This window comes from Pseudochaenichthys georgianus, chromosome 11 (assembly GCF_902827115.2).
Source record: "Pseudochaenichthys georgianus chromosome 11, fPseGeo1.2, whole genome shotgun sequence".
Lineage (NCBI taxonomy): Eukaryota > Metazoa > Chordata > Actinopteri > Perciformes > Channichthyidae > Pseudochaenichthys > Pseudochaenichthys georgianus.
In genome coordinates this window covers 8,471,851-8,489,669 of record NC_047513.1, presented here as the reverse complement: position 1 = coordinate 8,489,669, position 17,819 = coordinate 8,471,851, and the positions used below count along the sequence as shown (strand labels likewise).

The following is a 17,819-nucleotide window of genomic DNA, read 5'->3' as shown; positions in this document are numbered from 1 at the left end:
AAACAGTCTATATATTGCATTACATTTGTACAATGTAAGCTTCGTTGTTATACTTTGCCTAAGAAAAAATACGGAAAAAATAGTTAGATATACTGAATATTATATGATCTATTCCACCACTTAATCCCAAATAATGTAGAAGTGTGTGCCTTAAATAACCCCTTATTTTCGAGTGAGATGTATTTTTATGTTCATATAATAGTGATTTCAATGCCACCCCAAAATGATCACTGGTTCCATCCTGGCCACCCCACTGAAAATGTCCTGGCTCGGGCTCCGCCACTGAAATACAAGCTTAATTGTCATTAAATTGAGAATCAGCACTATTCTGTTAGAACATGTCTCGTTAGTTTCATCCGCGGAGTGACAAGCAGGGATCCTGGAGTGATGCGGCAGTCTGAGCACAGCCGCGGAGGGAGAGAGCATCCGAATAGCCAGCCTGCTGTCCAGGTCTACTTTCCACGGGCATCAGTTGTTGTTGGGAGAAGGCTGGTGAAGTATCACCAACAGCTGCATATGATTTTAACAATTTCTGCACAAAAAATAAACCTTTTTAAACTTCGCCAAAACGTTGCCTTGCCACGTAACCATATGCCCTTTCCTCATTAAAAAAAAAATGCTATTTTAGGATATTATGTTAGCAAGTTAATTGATTTGTGTCAAAAGAGCTATCAACTGAGGGGGAGGCATTTTTTTCTCTCCTCTCATTATTAGACGACTGTTTTCCGCCGTTTAGAGCCAGCTATTCTGGTCGAAACCAACCCAGTACCGTTTCATCTTCTGAGGAGACCCGACTGACTGCACCGAAATGGGGGTAAGAGCCAAATCTCTTGACATTTTCTCCGCTGAATTGTCGGTTCTGTGAAAGTTAGCTCGACAGTATGAATGTGAAACCGTTGACGGCCAGCCAGTAAGTAATTTAAGGAGAGGGTTGGAGTGTATGGAGTGATATTAAATTACATTAACACGGTGGTATATGTTGTTTGTTTAAGCTAACTCCATAACTGTTAACGATATGTCAAACTGGCATAACTGCATGAATTACACTTCTGTCAAATGGGTCTAATTGCTCTCTCGGGATGTCATTATAGGAGGTGTCCTTCATTAATGTCATTTCTCACATCACTTAAATGCGTTTCAATTCATAACAGTTAATGATTGGGACTTAAAGGACTTTTTGCTGCCTGAAAACCGGTTCTGTCTCACCAAATGGCATATTCCTCCGAAAAATATGCCGTCTCCTACGGAGTCCATTTGGTGAGACAGAACCGGTGCAGGGTGGTTACGTTCCTCGGTATGTGTCTCATTACAGGTCATTGTAACAGGTCTAGACCAAGTTACAATTATGTCACTGTTTCTACCACCCTGGGTTGACATTAGAGCGAAGTTTAAATATCCATTTCCCACCTTTAAATCTCCTCAGGAGAGGGGTAGAAGTAAAAGGTACTTTCGTAAGGCAGCGATAAAATCCCACATGTCACTTTATTTGTAAACTGGCAGAGGGCTTTCTGGTTGTTTTGGCGCTGTAACGCAAAAGTAATGTGACGAGCAGGTGTAACAAGTCTGAAAACGGGACTAATGTATTAATGGCTTTGGCTTGCAAACATTTGTCATTTGTCAAGATAGGCTGTGTTAACCTTTTCCAAAAAGCGAGATTACACCATGCGAACATCTGGCACCAGGAGATGGACCCGCTGCAGACTATTGAGGGAATTCACAGCTCCTGAATACACGATTAGCCAGACTGCAAAATGACGAGGGAGAGTCGGTCCGTTCAGAAATGAAATCGTTTGTGAATAATATGAACGTGAAAAGCTAAATTATGCGTGGGAATTAATATGTATGCTCTGATGATAAGTGATTACCGAAACCTTGAATGCAGAAAGTAATGTAATTCCTCCGTCTGACTGCAGTAACTATTAATCCTGGTATTGTATTGGCAGTTAGGGTAGGAGAGCTAATAGAAAGTATTGCATTTTAATAATATTTGGAAGATAATAAGTGGGTAGGGGGAATCAAAACCATGAAGGCTATGATTTATTTCCCCCCTTTTTTCGACTAACCATTAGGGGCATTTTGACAACATTCGTCTGGCTTCACTGTCATTCACCACTGGTTTAAAGGCAATTCAAGGTGTGGGTACCAAATGGGCACAGACGTGTGTCAAAATGGTTCCTCAGTGTTGGTCAATCTAGGGCTGCGCAATTAATCCCATTTTAATCGCAATTATGATTTTGGCTTGCAACGATTAGGAAAACAACATAATCGAAATAAAACGAATATTTATTTATTTATTTTTGAATTATTTTTGTATTGATTTTTCAGTTGAATTATACTTAAAGTTCAGAATAATCAACTGTTAAAAACATACTGTTCAAATATTTTTTTTCAAGAAATGGATGTTTTCAAAGTAAATGGATAATCGTTTTTAATAATTGTGATATCAATTATTGACCCAAATAATCGAGATTATGATTTTTGCCATAATCGAGCAGCCCTAGGTCAACCCCACCTCTCAGCCTCCTTTCCTAAAATATTCTGAGGGTGGGTCCCAAACAAGATGCTCTCCACAAGCCACAGCCAACATCCTCTTCTAGCCAATACATTCTTAGACTCCATGCTGATGTCATTCCTACTAAAAAAAATCCCTGTTAAATTCTTTCAGTGTTTTTACACGGCATTATCCCGTGTCTTAACACAGTGGTGAGGTACCTTATATTGCTCTATGATATTTCATTATCTCCTGCAGCATGCTGCGTTGTCACATGGAGTAAATGCATTATAGTTTCAAGTTGTGTTATGGCCTATAAAATGATGTGAACATGCACTGCAGGGCTGTAGCTCCATTTCCTCAGTGTTAATGGTGTGTTAATCCATCCCTTCTAATGAAGCATGATGGGCAGTGGAGTTTACTCTGCTCCACATGCGGGTGTAGGGGAATGGGATGAGAGAGCATTTAGGCCGAGTGGTGGAAATAGTGTCACTCCATCTCGTCACGGTTTGTGATGCTGTCCACTATAGCCGGAGGGGAAGACCATGTCAACCTGTCAAAAAGAGCATGAGGGAAGTGTGTGTTTGTGTGTGTGTACATAGTGGAAACTCCTATTTTCAGGATGTGATTTGCCATCAACAAGGGTGGAGTGAGAGGAGTAAAAAGTATGTGGGGGAGACAGCAGGAAGCTTTCGTTGACAAGGCAACCGGTGCCATTTGAACCGTGCCAATCAATTGACAGGAGGCGACGATTGGGTAGGGTGGGTGAGAGAATGGATGGCAGAGATGAAACGAAGGTCAGCCAATAGGGAGCTCCAATTGAGAGATAAGCTCACCAAGATCCAGGGATTGACTGGAAGGTAGACAGAGAGAGAGAGAGAGGAAGTGATGCTTATAGGTGAGTCACCTTGAGAAGGGTGACCACAAGGAGAATTGGAGGAGTGGAGGAATGCCACAATGTGGTGCTGCCCATGTGCACAGAAGAAGGAGCGATGTTGGAGATTTAGACAAAAAATGGAGGTGTGAATCCTGAGATATATAGATTTTAGACAAGAAATAAGGATGAATGCATCTGCTGATATCCTGTAATGCCCTCGGTACAGAAGACTCAGTAAAAGAGCCAAAGAGAATAGATGTGTGTGTGTGTGTGTGTGTGTGTGTGTGTGTGTGTGTGTGTGTGTGTGTGTGTGTGTGTGTGTGTGTGTGTGTGTGTGTGTGTGTGTGTGTGTGTGTGTGTGTGTGTGTATGTGTGTGTGTGTGTGTGTGTGTGTGTGTGCACGCGCGCGCGTGGATAATAATTGTTTTGTAAAAATTTGTAGACAAAATAATTTGTTATTCTGTGTGACTGTCCTTCATGCACTTGAACTACATTGAAAGATGTAATAGTGTTAATCATGCCTATTATATTTTCATTATCTATAATAAGAAACGAGGAGGCTACGCAGCCAGTACATTCAACAGTGAAAAATATGTGAAACTGCTGTGGCCATCCACAGAATACCCATGGATTTCATGATGTCTCATGAAATTGTTCCGTTAGTGAAACCAGTTCTTGGTTTATTAGGATGTTGTTTTAGGCTACATTCCCTGTGGCAAATAATGAGCAAAAGGGATGAGTGGTAAGCTTTCGCTTTTCTCAGTGCATTATGCATAATTATTATTATTTTATTAGCTGTTACCTCATTGGTTGGTTGTTTCATCTTTTTTTACTGAAGATATAGATGTTGTATTCAATGCCACTGAATCAGTTGAAAGCTGTAACTGGACCATGGCAACACATATTAAATCACATATTCAAATGACTGCGCCGATTCCAACATCTAACCCATTAGTGCTTTGTTACACTACAGACAAGTCGGTACATAATGTTTTTGCAAGTTCAACAATGAATTAGAGAGAAAATAGAGATTAAAAAAACGGAGTCACTGGGACTTTTAGTATACGGTGCCCTCATTTAACCACCTGTTAATGTGTGAGCAGGTTTGGAGAATTGTTAGGCTTCCGAGTACAAAGGCAGTTCTTCAATGTGTATCACAAAACCGTAATTAACATACAATAATGCGGGTACAGCAAAATTAATCTTGATGCTATGTGATTCTAGTGAGTTGTGCTGCTTCTCGAAGATGAGGTATAGAAACAGGATTATTGGCACACTAAACTAAAAGAATGAAGTCCACTCACTCAGAAATGATTATCGATATCACCTTATAACTGCCACTGTAGTTTGAATGTACTGCATACAGTTCAATATTATCTTTGTAGTTGTAGTAATGCCATGTACAGTATGCTCTCCTGGTCATGGACTCTGTTGCATAATTGTTTCAGTCAATATGTCATCAATACTGACTCAACCTCAGACTGTCCTTTACTAATTTCCATCTGTGTGTAACACGTGGATCCATACTACTGCACATCAGCCATCATGTTTTCCAATGCCTCTGATTATGTTTGATATTTAGTAAATGTCCTAAACTGTACTGGGAGGTCACTTTGACATCACTTCCTGTTGCGGGGTGACTTAAGAGTCAAGTGTAACTAGTAGTTTTCCATTCATTCTCCAACAGCACCCTGAGATTTTGAGAACACACTGCACACTGATCATTACAGCAGGTTTACATAACACACCTTCACATTAAGAACATTCTTACAAAATTACAATACCCCCCTCTTCCCCCTCCCCTCATGGTTGATTTAAATTATTAAGCGGATTGGATGTTGCTAGGGAACCTCACATCTCCCATCTTTCAAGCCATTGGGAGTAGACACTGTCAATCTGATTCTGTCAACAACTGCCATTTTCTATCCACTGTCAGCCACTGTGGGAGCCGGTGACACAGTGCTAACTGGTGGGGAGCTGCACAAAGTCTCTTATTATTTCTGATAAATGTACTCAGGCAGCCATCTGAGCTGTCACTGTGAAAATATATGTGAAGAATCAAATGAAAAACAATTGAAACTGATGGCTTATCCCGCTGTGGATTGTATCAGTCGCTGGAAACACATGCACTGAGTTAGAACATGTGGCTCAGACTTTTTCCTCTTGATTAAACCTCGGTGCAGTAGATCAGAGTAGAGGACAGCAGACAAACAGATGGGCAGCCAGAGGGAGGAGAATGTAAACAAAGTGGGACGGAGAAGGGAGGGATAGTTGATGGAAGACCCCCCTTACTGCGAGTGTGAGTGTTTTTCTAGGTCGGTCAGTCCACTGATCTGTGTGATAATCCATTTCTTTGTGTGTGGTTACAATGATCCACTGTGGCTCACCAGCAAAACATACACGAGCAAAATCTTCCAGTCCAAAAATCGGAGCTAAAATTGTGATATTTTGCTAACTGAACCATCAATAAATATACTTAGAAAACTGACTGAATACAAGATGTTGAACACAGTTAAATACAGCATGATTGAGTGAGAGTGGGTCAACAAGTTAGACGGACCTGCTGTTTACATTTGATTGGTTGTGAATAATCATGGGCAGAAACCAGCACTGCAAACAGGCAACAACACATTGCCACTTTGATGTTAAATAGCTGATAAAATCACAAACTATATTACAATTGTGGAAATCTTAGAGATACTGATCTTTGTAATGAATGCCCCTTTTCCCTCTTATTAAGGCACATGCCTACATCAACTAATGATAAGATTACCATCACACTCAATACTTGGTTCATTTTGAAAACTTTCATTTATTTATTCATGCTCCACTAGGTTGCACCGATGAAAATATTCCCGTTTGATGTCTGAGATTGAACCAGTAGTTTCAGTAGATTAAAACATGGCTTATCCAGCTTTCCCAAGACCTGTGGCGCTCTGTGCTGCAGGCCACGCTGAATACAGAGCACCAGCACATACAGCGAACTACAAACGTTCAGCGTGAACAATCTGTCCTGTAACTCAGCTCTGAACATCTGCAGGATGATGAGAACTCCTCAGGTCACAGCCTGTAACAAGACAAAGGACAGGAAGTGTGTTTATGAGCAACAAATGATTGTCTTCTCAGTACAAACGTCTCTCTTTTGCCAACAGTATAAAGAAGACAAAACAAATCTAATCGTAACAATACTTATTGGTTGATTACTGTATGTGCAGTGATGCAATTAGGCTTTTTGTAGTGCTTCTGTTTTAGGATGCTGCTGCACTGAAGGGTCTGATGACGTGCTCCAGTAGTTGGCCTTGTCTCCTCTGCAGTCATCATCCTGAATGAATGTGTGCAAAGTACAACTAAATAAAAGCTGCAGGAAGAAATGTGCATGCACTGTCTTTGTGGGACTCATACACCTTATGATGACAATAGTCATATTCCAAAGATAACTAGGAATGTATTAAATTAAGAAGTAGACTTTCTTTCCATTAGAATAAATTAAGATGTTAAGAGGAAGTCTGGAAAATTGCCTTTTTATTTGGGGATGATGTAACTCGACTTGGTGAATGCTCTTTATTTAAACACAGTGAAATCTATTCTGCCAAAGACATGTCGAAGATGTTTCCACATTGTTATTAACTGAATGAGTAGGGCTGAAGGAGAGACAGGGATGGAAAGGGAGGGATTATCTTTGTTCACTGGGTTAATCTGTTGGTATAGTAAACAGTAGTAATCTGATGGCCGGCTGGACGCCACTGCCAGGGCAAACCTCCTGTTCTAACAGATGGCATACACACCCTGCACACACACAAACATAGATACATTACGTACAGTGCATGCACATTCACACATGCACACAGAAAAACACCAGTACAGAAAAATACTCAACTGAATAAATGCTAAACGGTTTTGCTAATTTAAGAACACGAAAAGCTAGACACCAGAAATAAAGTAGTAAAAACACAAAAACAAGACAATAAATCAAAGTGTTTTTGTTTCGTAAGTCATGATATAGTAACGTTGTAATTTGCCTTTGCCCTATATGCATCTATTCTAACTAGAGCCGGAACCTTCCACAAAGCTAACAGCTCATTTTAACCTGCCCTGCTCCTGCCCTGCTCCTGCCCTGCTCCTGCCCTGCTCCTGCTCCTGCTCTGCTCCTGCCCTGCTCCTGCCCTGCTCCTGCCCTGCTCCTGCCCTGCTCCTGCCCTGCTCTGCTCCTGCCCTGCTCCTGCCCTGCTCCTGCCCTGCCCCGCTCCTGCTCCTGCCCTGCTCCTGCTCCTGCTCTGCTCCTGCCCTGCTCCTGCCCTGCCCCGCTCCTGCTCCTGCCCTGCTCCTGCTCCTGCTCTGCTCCTGCCCTGCTCCTGCCCTGCTCCTGCCCTGCTCCTGCCCTGCTCTGCTCCTGCCCCGCTCCTGCTCCTGCTCTGCTCCTGCCCTGCTCCTGCCCTGCCCTGCTCCTGCTCTGCTCCTGCCCTGCTCCTGCCCTGCCCTGCCCTGCTCCTGCCCTGCCCTGCTCCTGCCCTGCTCCTGCCCCGCTCCTGCTCCTGCTCTGCTCCTGCCCTGCTCCTGCCCTGCCCTGCTCCTGCTCTGCTCCTGCCCTGCTCCTGCCCTGCCCTGCCCTGCTCCTGCCCTGCCCTGCTCCTGCCCTGCTCCTGCTCCTGCCCTGCTCCTGCCCTGCTCCTGCCCTGCTCCTGCCCTGCTCCTGCCCTGCTCCTGCCCTGCCCTGCTCCTGCTCCTGCTCTGCTCCTGCCCTGCTCCTGCCCTGCTCCTGCTCCTGCTCCTGCTCCTGCTCTGCTCCTGCCCTGCTCCTGCCCTGCCCTGCTCCTGCCCTGCCATGCTCCTGCCCTGCTCCTGCCCTGCTCCTGCCCTGCCCTGCCCTGCTCCTGCTCCTGCCCTGCTCCTGCCCTGCTCCTGCTCCTGCCCTGCTCCTGCCCATTTCATTACAGATGAATTGTCAGGGGAAAAGTAGGGTGATTCCACTAGACCAGTGCTTCTCAAAGTGTGGTCCGCGGACCATTGGTGGTCCGTGAGTGCCCCCTAGTGGTCCGCGAGTATATTGGTAACATTTCACATTTGAAATAAATAAATAAATGTAAGTTGTCCGCACTCTCGCGGGAATATCTCCGCAATGGAGTGAGCTTAAGTTTCACTTTCGATTGCATAATATAATCCAGCACAACACCTTCATCACACATGTTTCCACTTGTTTGTACCATTTGCAGGCGATTTGTAATCTGTTCTAGAAAAACGATGTGATTTTGGATATTTGTGGAGTTAGGTGGTCCGCGAGTGTTTTTGTATTGATTAAGAGGTCCTTGTATGAAAAAGTTTGAGAAACACTGCACTAGACTTATCCGTAGTGAATTATATATAATATATCGTGTCATGGCGATAACCGCGATATGCGCATGTGCGATATTCACATCGCAGGGACGTGCGATTTTATTTATTTTTATTTTTTAGGACGTGCGATATTAAGTAGGTAAATTAACTCAAACACGTCATGTTACAATTATTTTGCTGCTTGCTAGAAAAGGAAAATGTGCGCGGCTCTCATGTCAGGGGTACTTGAGTGAGTGACATGCAGGCTCTGCATGCACAGCAAACCACCAATCACAATAGTTCTTGACCAGATCACAGCAGGCCCCGCCCCGCTAGTTTGCAGACCATCAAAACACCGGTAAAAAATGAGCGAGGCACAGGAGGACAATACCGGCGAGAATGATGATTTACTTCCAAAAAGAAAAGCAACATCTGCCATCTGGAACTATTTTGGATACAAAAAGGTTCTTCTCGTCTTCATTCACAGATGAAACCCCTTATTTGAGGGTAAGCAACATGCATTATCATGACATGTTGGATCATTAAGGTATGATGAGTCAACCAGTTAAGATCCAGACGTCTGTGACGAAAATCCTTCATCCGGTTAAATACAGTTAAAAAAAACGCAATATATATCGCAGGGGAAGAAAATATCGCAATGTGCAGCCCTAATCTGTCGCCATCAGTGGTTTATCCCCAATTACAGAAATATCAGATTCCCAACAAGAAATGTTTCTATTTCTCTGTATTCAGTGAGAGATGCAACTTTAAGCCAAGCCACTTGCTGATATTTTAATTATTTACCTAAATCCCTCAAGGTGGGCATCCTAAATGTAACATGCTTACTTTGATTTAAGAAATAGGCATTTATCGCCCAGGAGCATGTGAGCAAGGGGCTACACACAAAACAAAATAAATTCATGAGGACATATTTAGGCTAACGACTTTCTTTTTGCTTCACCCTCATAATGGTGAATACACATGTCACTTTATGTTCAAGAATTAGAAAGGGCTCAAACACAAAGGTCTTCACACACAACTGTTGGGTGCTGGGGGGTTTGAATATCCCATGATGCAGAGCACGTTACAGACATATTTAATCCATTATTCTGAATCCCTCCTCTTTCTGTCTGCCTTCTGACCCTGAATGTTCCTTTAATCCAGTGGTTCTCAAACTTTTTCTGTCAGGCCCCCCCTTTGGAGAAAAAAAAAAGTCGGGCCCCCCCAACACAAATAGTCAGGTTCAGTGGCGGCACCAGAGATTTCTTTTGGGGGTGCTGTGGGGTAGCTTGACGTTTCCTAGAGGGTGCTCAAACATTTAGGGTTTCCCATTAACGTACCGGGCTACAGTGGAATGTTCTACTGCAACAATCCCCACGCATATACACAAAGTACCCGCGACTGTTACAATGAAGCCTCGATAATCAGCTCACGGCATATACTGTAGGTGTAAGCAGGGGTAAAGTGCTATTTTTACAGGTGGTGTGTGGACCTCACATAGGGGGGTCCGGGGGCATGCTCCCCCAGGAAGATTTATTTTTAAATATTGAAGTTAAAAGCATCAATCTGGTGCACTTTGAGAGCAAAATGAAGAGATCTATGGATATATCTCTCAACACCCATATGAAACAGAATTGTTAACAGATTTACTTTTTCTTTATGGATATTTTACAAATCACCCTTTTAAACTTTATTCTTTTTTTAACAACAGAAGCTAACAACAACGATCTCCAGTACCGGTGCGCTCTCTCTCTCTCTCTCGCTCGCGCACACAAAATGGCTCGTTCCACACACACACACACACACACACACACACACACACACACACACACACACACACACACACACACAGAGTCGAGCTTTAATGAAACACAGAGACCCAGACGTAATAGTATTGTACTGCATCATATTATTTTCGAATCAATAATTTTTCAAATGATGATTTTTTTTTTTTAATCTTTTTTTTTTTTTAGAACCATTTTTCCTCCTGGTCTCTCGCGCCCCCCCTGGCATGCCTCTGCGCCCCCCACTTTGAGAACCACTGCCTTAATCTCTCTCTCTCTCCTTGCTCCTGTTATGTTCCTCCTCCATTCAGACACAGGAGCAGCCTCTGCAGTCTGAATGGTGTTAGCCTGACGGTGGTGTAAATTGCAGTTTAATTGGAGCCCTTGAGATAGGCCTGTACTCTAATGATGGCAGATCTAATCAGGAAGTGTAATCTCTCCATCTAACACCAGAGGGATTTCAATCTAAGTTTGGATTTCAATGTAGTTGTTTTGTCTGGATCTTAATGTATAAGAAAATTAGGAGCTGGCAGACAAGCAAAAGTATTTTCTATAAGTATTTGTTGTATAATCAGTAGGACAATCAAGGTGTCCTTAAGCTGTCTTTGCTTGGACTTTGGATTGAGTTAACGTAGTGTTTAGTAACTGTTGAATATGCCTTCTTGTGATGCAGTGAGAATAAGGGGTGACAGACAGCTGATGAAATAAAACAACAGGACCACGCTTGTCGCTTACTGATCTTGCCTCTGTGTTTCACAGTATGGACGGTCAGACAGCTACCGCGTGGCCACCACGCAGGACAAGGATAAGAAGGAGTCGCCCAAAAAGAAGGGAGGCAAGGATCTGGATGATCTCAAGAAGGAAGTTCCCATAGTAAGTGCACTGCTTCCTACTTCCTGTGACCTCACTCGCTGTCATTTGACATCTTTTTTCACCTATTTGTAGTGCCATTGGTGGCTCACAAACCCCCAAAATGTCATTTCAAATGAATACAGACAGTAGAAAAGCTGTGAAAACCCATCTGTAGTCTGAATTTGCAAAACATTGTATCCTGGCCTTTCTCCAGCATTTAGAGAGCTGCAATCCAACTGTAATTTAATCTCCCTGTTTGAAAGATAACATGACATTCTGTAGCAGCTGGTTTTACAGTGGTGCTAGTTTGAGTATATGCCAGGATATGTAATCCTGTTGTGGAGGGATTTTCTCCTGTTTGGTGCAGGAAGCCCAACCCTCAGGATATCCCTTGTTAAAAAACTTAATAAGCTGGTATTTTTTATAAAACCTGAAAGTTTAGCCAATTATAAACACATAGCTTCGGAATCACTTGCTCACACAACACCAACACGATTGCCCTTAAAATGTATGTTCTTTGAAAAATGTTCCATTGCTTGATAGTTTCTTGAGTACAATCAGAATGTATGTTTTATTTTATATAATAACTAACCGGTTGTTTTAGTTTAACTTTCCATTTGAATTCTTTGTAGACGGAACACAAAATGTCTGTTGAGGAAGTTTGCCGGAAATACGCCACTGATATCGTCCAGGTAAGTCATCAGAAATCACACAACGTCATTCAACTTGATATGGTCTGTGTCCTGGTTTAACTGTGCTGATGATTCCAAGGTTGTTAATTGTACACTGACCTCCATGTCATAACACACATATACACATTTATTTCAATTTCTTAATGTTTATTTTACATATGCATGTCTTTTCGACCCTTTCTTTACTTCTTCTTTTTACACTCATCCATTAGCCTACTTTACCTCCATCCACCATTATCCTTCGTTTCCTGCCTCCCGCCTCTGCTGATCCATTTTTTCTTCTTCTTTCCTCCTCTGCGCCTTTCAGGGTTTGACCAATGCCAAGGCAGCAGAGTACCTGATCAGGGACGGCCCAAACGCCCTGACTCCACCCCCCACCACCCCGGAGTGGGTCAAGTTCTGTCGCCAGCTGTTCGGGGGCTTCTCCATCCTGCTGTGGATCGGTGCCCTCCTCTGCTTCCTGGCCTACGCCATCCAGGCTGCCACTGAGGACGAGCCTGCTGGGGATAACGTAAGTGGACAGTTGCACCACAGTTGTGCAATACATATGAGAAACCAGATATCAAAAAGCATCAGAGGGGGTAAACACATAGACAACTACTTACTTCTCTCAGTGTGTATGCTACTTAACCTCCAGGACATTACTCAAAGAGCGATTTGCTGACTCACTACTCCTCAGGGGGGTGTCTGTGTCACTGATAAAGGATGTGTCAGCCTTTTGTCTGAATCACTCCAACCCGTCCTCGTCTGACACACACCATCCTGTTGCCATCCATTCCCGGGCCCGCCCCAGGGAGAGTGAGAGTCATGGCCATATGAGAGTAATGACAGTTCATGGGTCAGCATGTTTTATGGCGGGTCAGAGCGCAGAGTTGAGCTGGGACTGAGGGTAAGTGGCACTGACACACAGCATGAGAGGACAAAATACTTAGATGTGACCACAGGGAACCACTGGGGGTGAAACAACAACAGTGACCATTCAGCATGAGTTACACACTGTATCACTCACCCAGGATAAATGCACAACATGATCAGCGTAATGCAGTTATGTCGGACGAGAGGACCGTTTAAATATTGAATGTGGACCTTCTAATCACGATTGTCATGAAATCCATATAGGCAGAAAACAGATGATCATGTCCAAATAAAACCGCATGCTGCTGTCAGCTAAAGGATGAAACCTCTATAAAAGACAGTTTGTGTTGTTTACAGAACTTCCTGAAAAAGTTCCTTTTCCTCTTTGGATGTCAGGATGCCGTACTGATCATTTGTTAACGTAGTCACCATCTGTGTCTTTCCACTGGTCTGTTATTTGTCTTCCTTTCCTCTGTTTTGACATTTTTAGATAAATGAAGTTTTATTTTCATTTCTATCTTGTCTCTGTAGCTGTACCTGGGTATCGTGCTGTCAGCTGTCGTCATCATCACCGGCTGCTTCTCCTACTTCCAGGAAGCTAAGAGCTCCAAGATCATGGAGTCCTTTAAGAACATGGTCCCTCAGGTACTGGAAGCTCAATAACATTCCTATTTTTTGCCCCAATCTCTGATGTACCTTACAATTGCATTACTTTTGTGCTTTTCACCTTTTCAGATTTGAGTTGGTTTTGGTATTACATATTTACTCTTTTCTTCTTTTTGCAGCAAGCCCTGGTGATACGTGAGGGAGAAAAGATGCAGATCAACGCTGAGCAGGTGGTGGCAGGAGACCTGGTGGAGGTGAAAGGAGGAGACAGGATCCCCGCTGACCTCCGCATCGTCTCCTCCCACGGCTGCAAGGTGGGTTACTTACAGCCATAGATACACTACTGAATTTGTTTAACGCCAAGGAAAAAACAACTCTAACTGTAAAGCTCAGTGAGGTTTTGTAGAGCGTCAGGTCTCAGTTGCTTAACTAAGTAATTTCAGTAACAAGAAAACTTGACTTTCAGTGGCAGTAAAGATGTGATTGAGAGTGTGCATCTCCTTTGAGTTTCTGTCTTCCCTGTTTGGAATCTGCCTGATGTGCTTGGTGAATCATTATTAATTAGAATAAGCACAGCATCCTCACAATGCGAGAATAAATCACTGTGTAAACTGTTGATCCTCATGCTAAATTCACACAGATGCAAATGTTGCTGTAAATCCTCAAAGTCACCTCAAATGAGTCTTGGAATGCTTTGATGTGAAGTTATATCTTTATTTTATTTTATTTTTATTTAACCTTTATTTAACCAGATAAAAGCATTGAGATAGAATCTCATTTGCAATGCTGACCTGTCCAAGAAGGCAGCAACGTTACACATAACACATAACACAAACATATAAAATACAGAGAACATAACTAAGAAAACAAAAGACAAAAAAGCAGTCACTACATTGTGCACATTAGGACAGTAAGAAAGGTGCACTACTTATTACTGCAAGAGCAGCTGGTGGTAAGGACTTCAGACAACTTCAATCTAAAACATACTATTGAGACAAGTGCCCTCAGTTTGAGGCGTGATTGAAGGTCATTCCAAGACCAAGGACCATAATAAAAAAGACTCCTTTTCCCAGCCTCAGTCCGCACAGCAGGAACCTGGAACCGTATCCAGGCGCTGGATCTGAGGTTGTAAGAGTCACAAACTGGAGCAAATCTGGCACATATGTACAGTGGAAGCTTTCCTAAAATGGCTTTATAGGACAGGAATAAGCCAGAGACCAACCTTTTACGGGATGAAGTTGAAAAACAACATTTAAGTCTGTAAAGGAAGCCAAGAGTGAATTTCAATTTCTTAGTTAGAACTTCAATATGGTGTTTGAAGTTGAGATTACTGTCCAACCAAAAGCCCAGATATTTGTAGGTATCGACAAACTCCACAGAGACGCACGCCATCAAGGGTGTCAATGGAGAGGCAAGAGGACACTGACTTGGGAGCAAAAAGCATTGCTTTGGTTTTCTTACTGTTCAAAAGCAGTTTGGAATCAAGAAGTGCATGCTGCAGCGTGATAAAGTCAGATTTTAGATTGGAAACGGCCATATCCAGAGAAGGATATTTACTGAAAACAAACCGTCTTCATTCAAATAAGGGCTTGGTTTTAGGAGGACAAAGTATTGAATGTCTGGCATATGTAACTACATCATCACCCTACAAATAACTGTGGTTATACAAATATAGCGGAAGGTGCAAACAATGTTATGCGGAATGCACCAGTTATCCACTCCCTTTTTCTCTCCTCTTTGCTTCTTTGGTTCTCACACTTCCAGGTGGACAACTCATCCCTGACCGGTGAATCCGAGCCTCAGACGCGGTCCCCTGACGGCACCCATGATAACCCCCTGGAAACCCGTAACATCGCCTTCTTCTCCACCAACTGTGTCGAAGGTAAGGCCACGATCACTTCTATGAACATGTGTTGACTGTAGCTATACAGTTTATACGTTTTCATGTTGACATGAAGTGAGCTCACAACCTGTGTTCATCTTAATTGAACATGCTTTTATAAATGCATAAATAAATGCATAAACTAAACAATTGAATGCTATAAATATATATTTATTTGTATAAAAAATGAGAGGTAATAACGGATTATGATGGAAAACAAGAATCAAAAGCAACCACTGTCTGTTGGAACTTAAAATCTCTTCAATTAGTAGTTTATAGTACAGCAAAGTAGAGAGATGTTGTTAAAAATAATTGTATCATTCAAAGATAGTAGATTATGAAGGCCTGGAAAAACGGTTAATTTTTTTAATAAAACATTTTGTTTTTATTTTCCTGGCACAAAAGTGGAATAAATATCCACAACAAAATACAATCAAAAATTGCCATCGCCAAAATCTTTTCTATAAACATCGGCACCCGCTGAAAAATGTGACATCGGTGCATCCCCACTTCTTTCCAAAATCTAAATTACCATCGTATATTCCGCAAAGACGGTACAAATCAAACACTGTTAGCGTAAGCCACTCTCCTGTCTTCTAACAGTTTCTATATGCACAGTTGGCTTCATGTGTATGTTTGTTTTTTCTTACTAACCAAAAGGCAACACAATAGCATTCACTGTAGATCACAGTCAAAGTGTTAGGTGTGCTGAAGGATGAGGGCTTAGTGACATCACTGGTCTGTGACCCCATTTAACCTCATACCTGTTCCGCCCCATCGTATTACTGGGAGGCCCTGTGACTCTCACTGAGCTCCAGTGGAAGAATAGGAAAAGATGATGTATAGTGCGCTCCTGTGGACATATTAGTACATTGCATTTGGTCCAGGACCACCCAGTCCGTTCAGGCCGTTGTCTATACTCAGTCTACACATTTTCATTCTGACATGTCTGTTTCTGTTTTGCTCTTTCTTCATCTTGCCGTGAGTAAAGACGTTAATAATATAAACTACTCCCTCTCCTGTGTCTCTTCAGGAACAGCGCGCGGCATCGCTGTCTGCACTGGAGATCGTACAGTGATGGGCCGCATCGCCACCCTCACCTCAGGCCTGGAGACTGGCAAGGTACCATATTCATTATGTTATGTCTTTCATAAGCCACAAAATAAATGGAGGTTTCTTTTTTTCAAAACTGGCTTTTTGTTACCATAACAGTTAGGGAATGCGTCAATATTTGTCATAGTTTATTAAAACTAGTATCTGTTTTGTCACTTTCTCTTTATTTAGTCTTTGTCCCCTGTCAATTCTCCTTAGTTTTTATCAAAAAAAAAAAAAGTTTATGTTGAAATTAACATTAAAAAGGTTATTAAATAATAAGAGAAGAGCTTCGAGCATTCCAGTGAAAGTCAATCATCTTCTTCAATCAGTCCAAACACCTTCTTCTTCTCCTGCTCTTTAGACACCCATTGCTAAGGAGATCGAACACTTCATCCAAATCATCACAGGCGTGGCCGTCTTCCTCGGCGTGTCGTTCTTCATCCTGTCAATCGCCCTGGGTTACTCCTGGCTGGAGGCCGTCATCTTCCTCATCGGAATCATTGTTGCTAATGTTCCCGAGGGACTGCTGGCCACCGTCACTGTGAGTAGAAAGAGTTTGATGGTTAGGTAGGGAAAACATAGTCTGTTAATAGTTATTGTGTTTCTGAGGCACAGGAATTATTAGGTATGTTTACAAGGTTGATGTCCAGTTGTGTAATTACTTCACTGCGTCTTATTTTTCCTTGCGTCTGTAAGTCTTCATGGTCCTTGTGTGTTTGGTTTCTTCCTCCATTCCCAGTATTTTGCACAGACTTGTAACCGTATTTTAATTTACTTTTTATATTTCATTTACACAACAAATCAGGAAAAACAGCTTTTAACATTGTTGTTGACATGTCATGTCTCTGTTCTGAACCACTTATTTTCCCAAAAAGTACCCTACTTACAATCATCCACATTTAAACGAGGCCCAAAGTATGCTTGGTTTACGTGATGCAGGAATGAGTCCTAAAACCTGGAAATGAGTTAGCATTTTACAATTTCAAGTGATCTCGTCTAAAAGTCAACCGTTTTTTTAATGTGTATTTCTTAGATACCTGCAATAAGGGGTGTTTTTAAAGGAATGGTCCACTCATTAGATAATTAATCAAAACTTCAGTATTTAGTGAAACGTTATGTTTAAACCATACCCTGAAGAAATCAGCGATATTCCCCGGTAAATAATGATTTTATAGCTCTTTTTTATCAAGACCTGTATATTCCGTCTGGCCGCCGCCATGTTTGCCATTTTCAGTAGTCACGTGATGGTCGTGACGTCATCCATGCGTTCACTTTGTCAACACACGGAAATATGGTGGAGTATTTCAGTTCGGACTCGTCAGCAGAGGAACCAGTTTTGACCAATGTGAAGAGATTGGATGGGGGAATTCATCCA

At 42.4% G+C, this 17,819-nt stretch overlaps 1 protein-coding gene across 1 annotated transcript in view; it reads left to right on the top strand.

Annotated features, from left to right (window-relative positions):
- The first annotated feature begins 448 nt into the window (after positions 1-448).
- Positions 449-17,819, top strand: part of atp1a3a (ATPase Na+/K+ transporting subunit alpha 3a) — a 39,827-nt gene continuing 22,456 nt past the window's right edge. The window contains exons 1-10 of the mRNA XM_034094248.2: positions 449-492; positions 715-814; positions 11,222-11,335; positions 11,947-12,006; positions 12,314-12,517; positions 13,393-13,506; positions 13,647-13,781; positions 15,232-15,349; positions 16,383-16,471; positions 16,806-16,985. Of these exons, the coding sequence (XP_033950139.1) occupies positions 809-814; positions 11,222-11,335; positions 11,947-12,006; positions 12,314-12,517; positions 13,393-13,506; positions 13,647-13,781; positions 15,232-15,349; positions 16,383-16,471; positions 16,806-16,985 (1,020 nt within the window). The 5' untranslated portion in view covers positions 449-492; positions 715-808. The remainder of the gene's footprint in view (positions 493-714; positions 815-11,221; positions 11,336-11,946; positions 12,007-12,313; positions 12,518-13,392; positions 13,507-13,646; positions 13,782-15,231; positions 15,350-16,382; positions 16,472-16,805; positions 16,986-17,819) is intronic.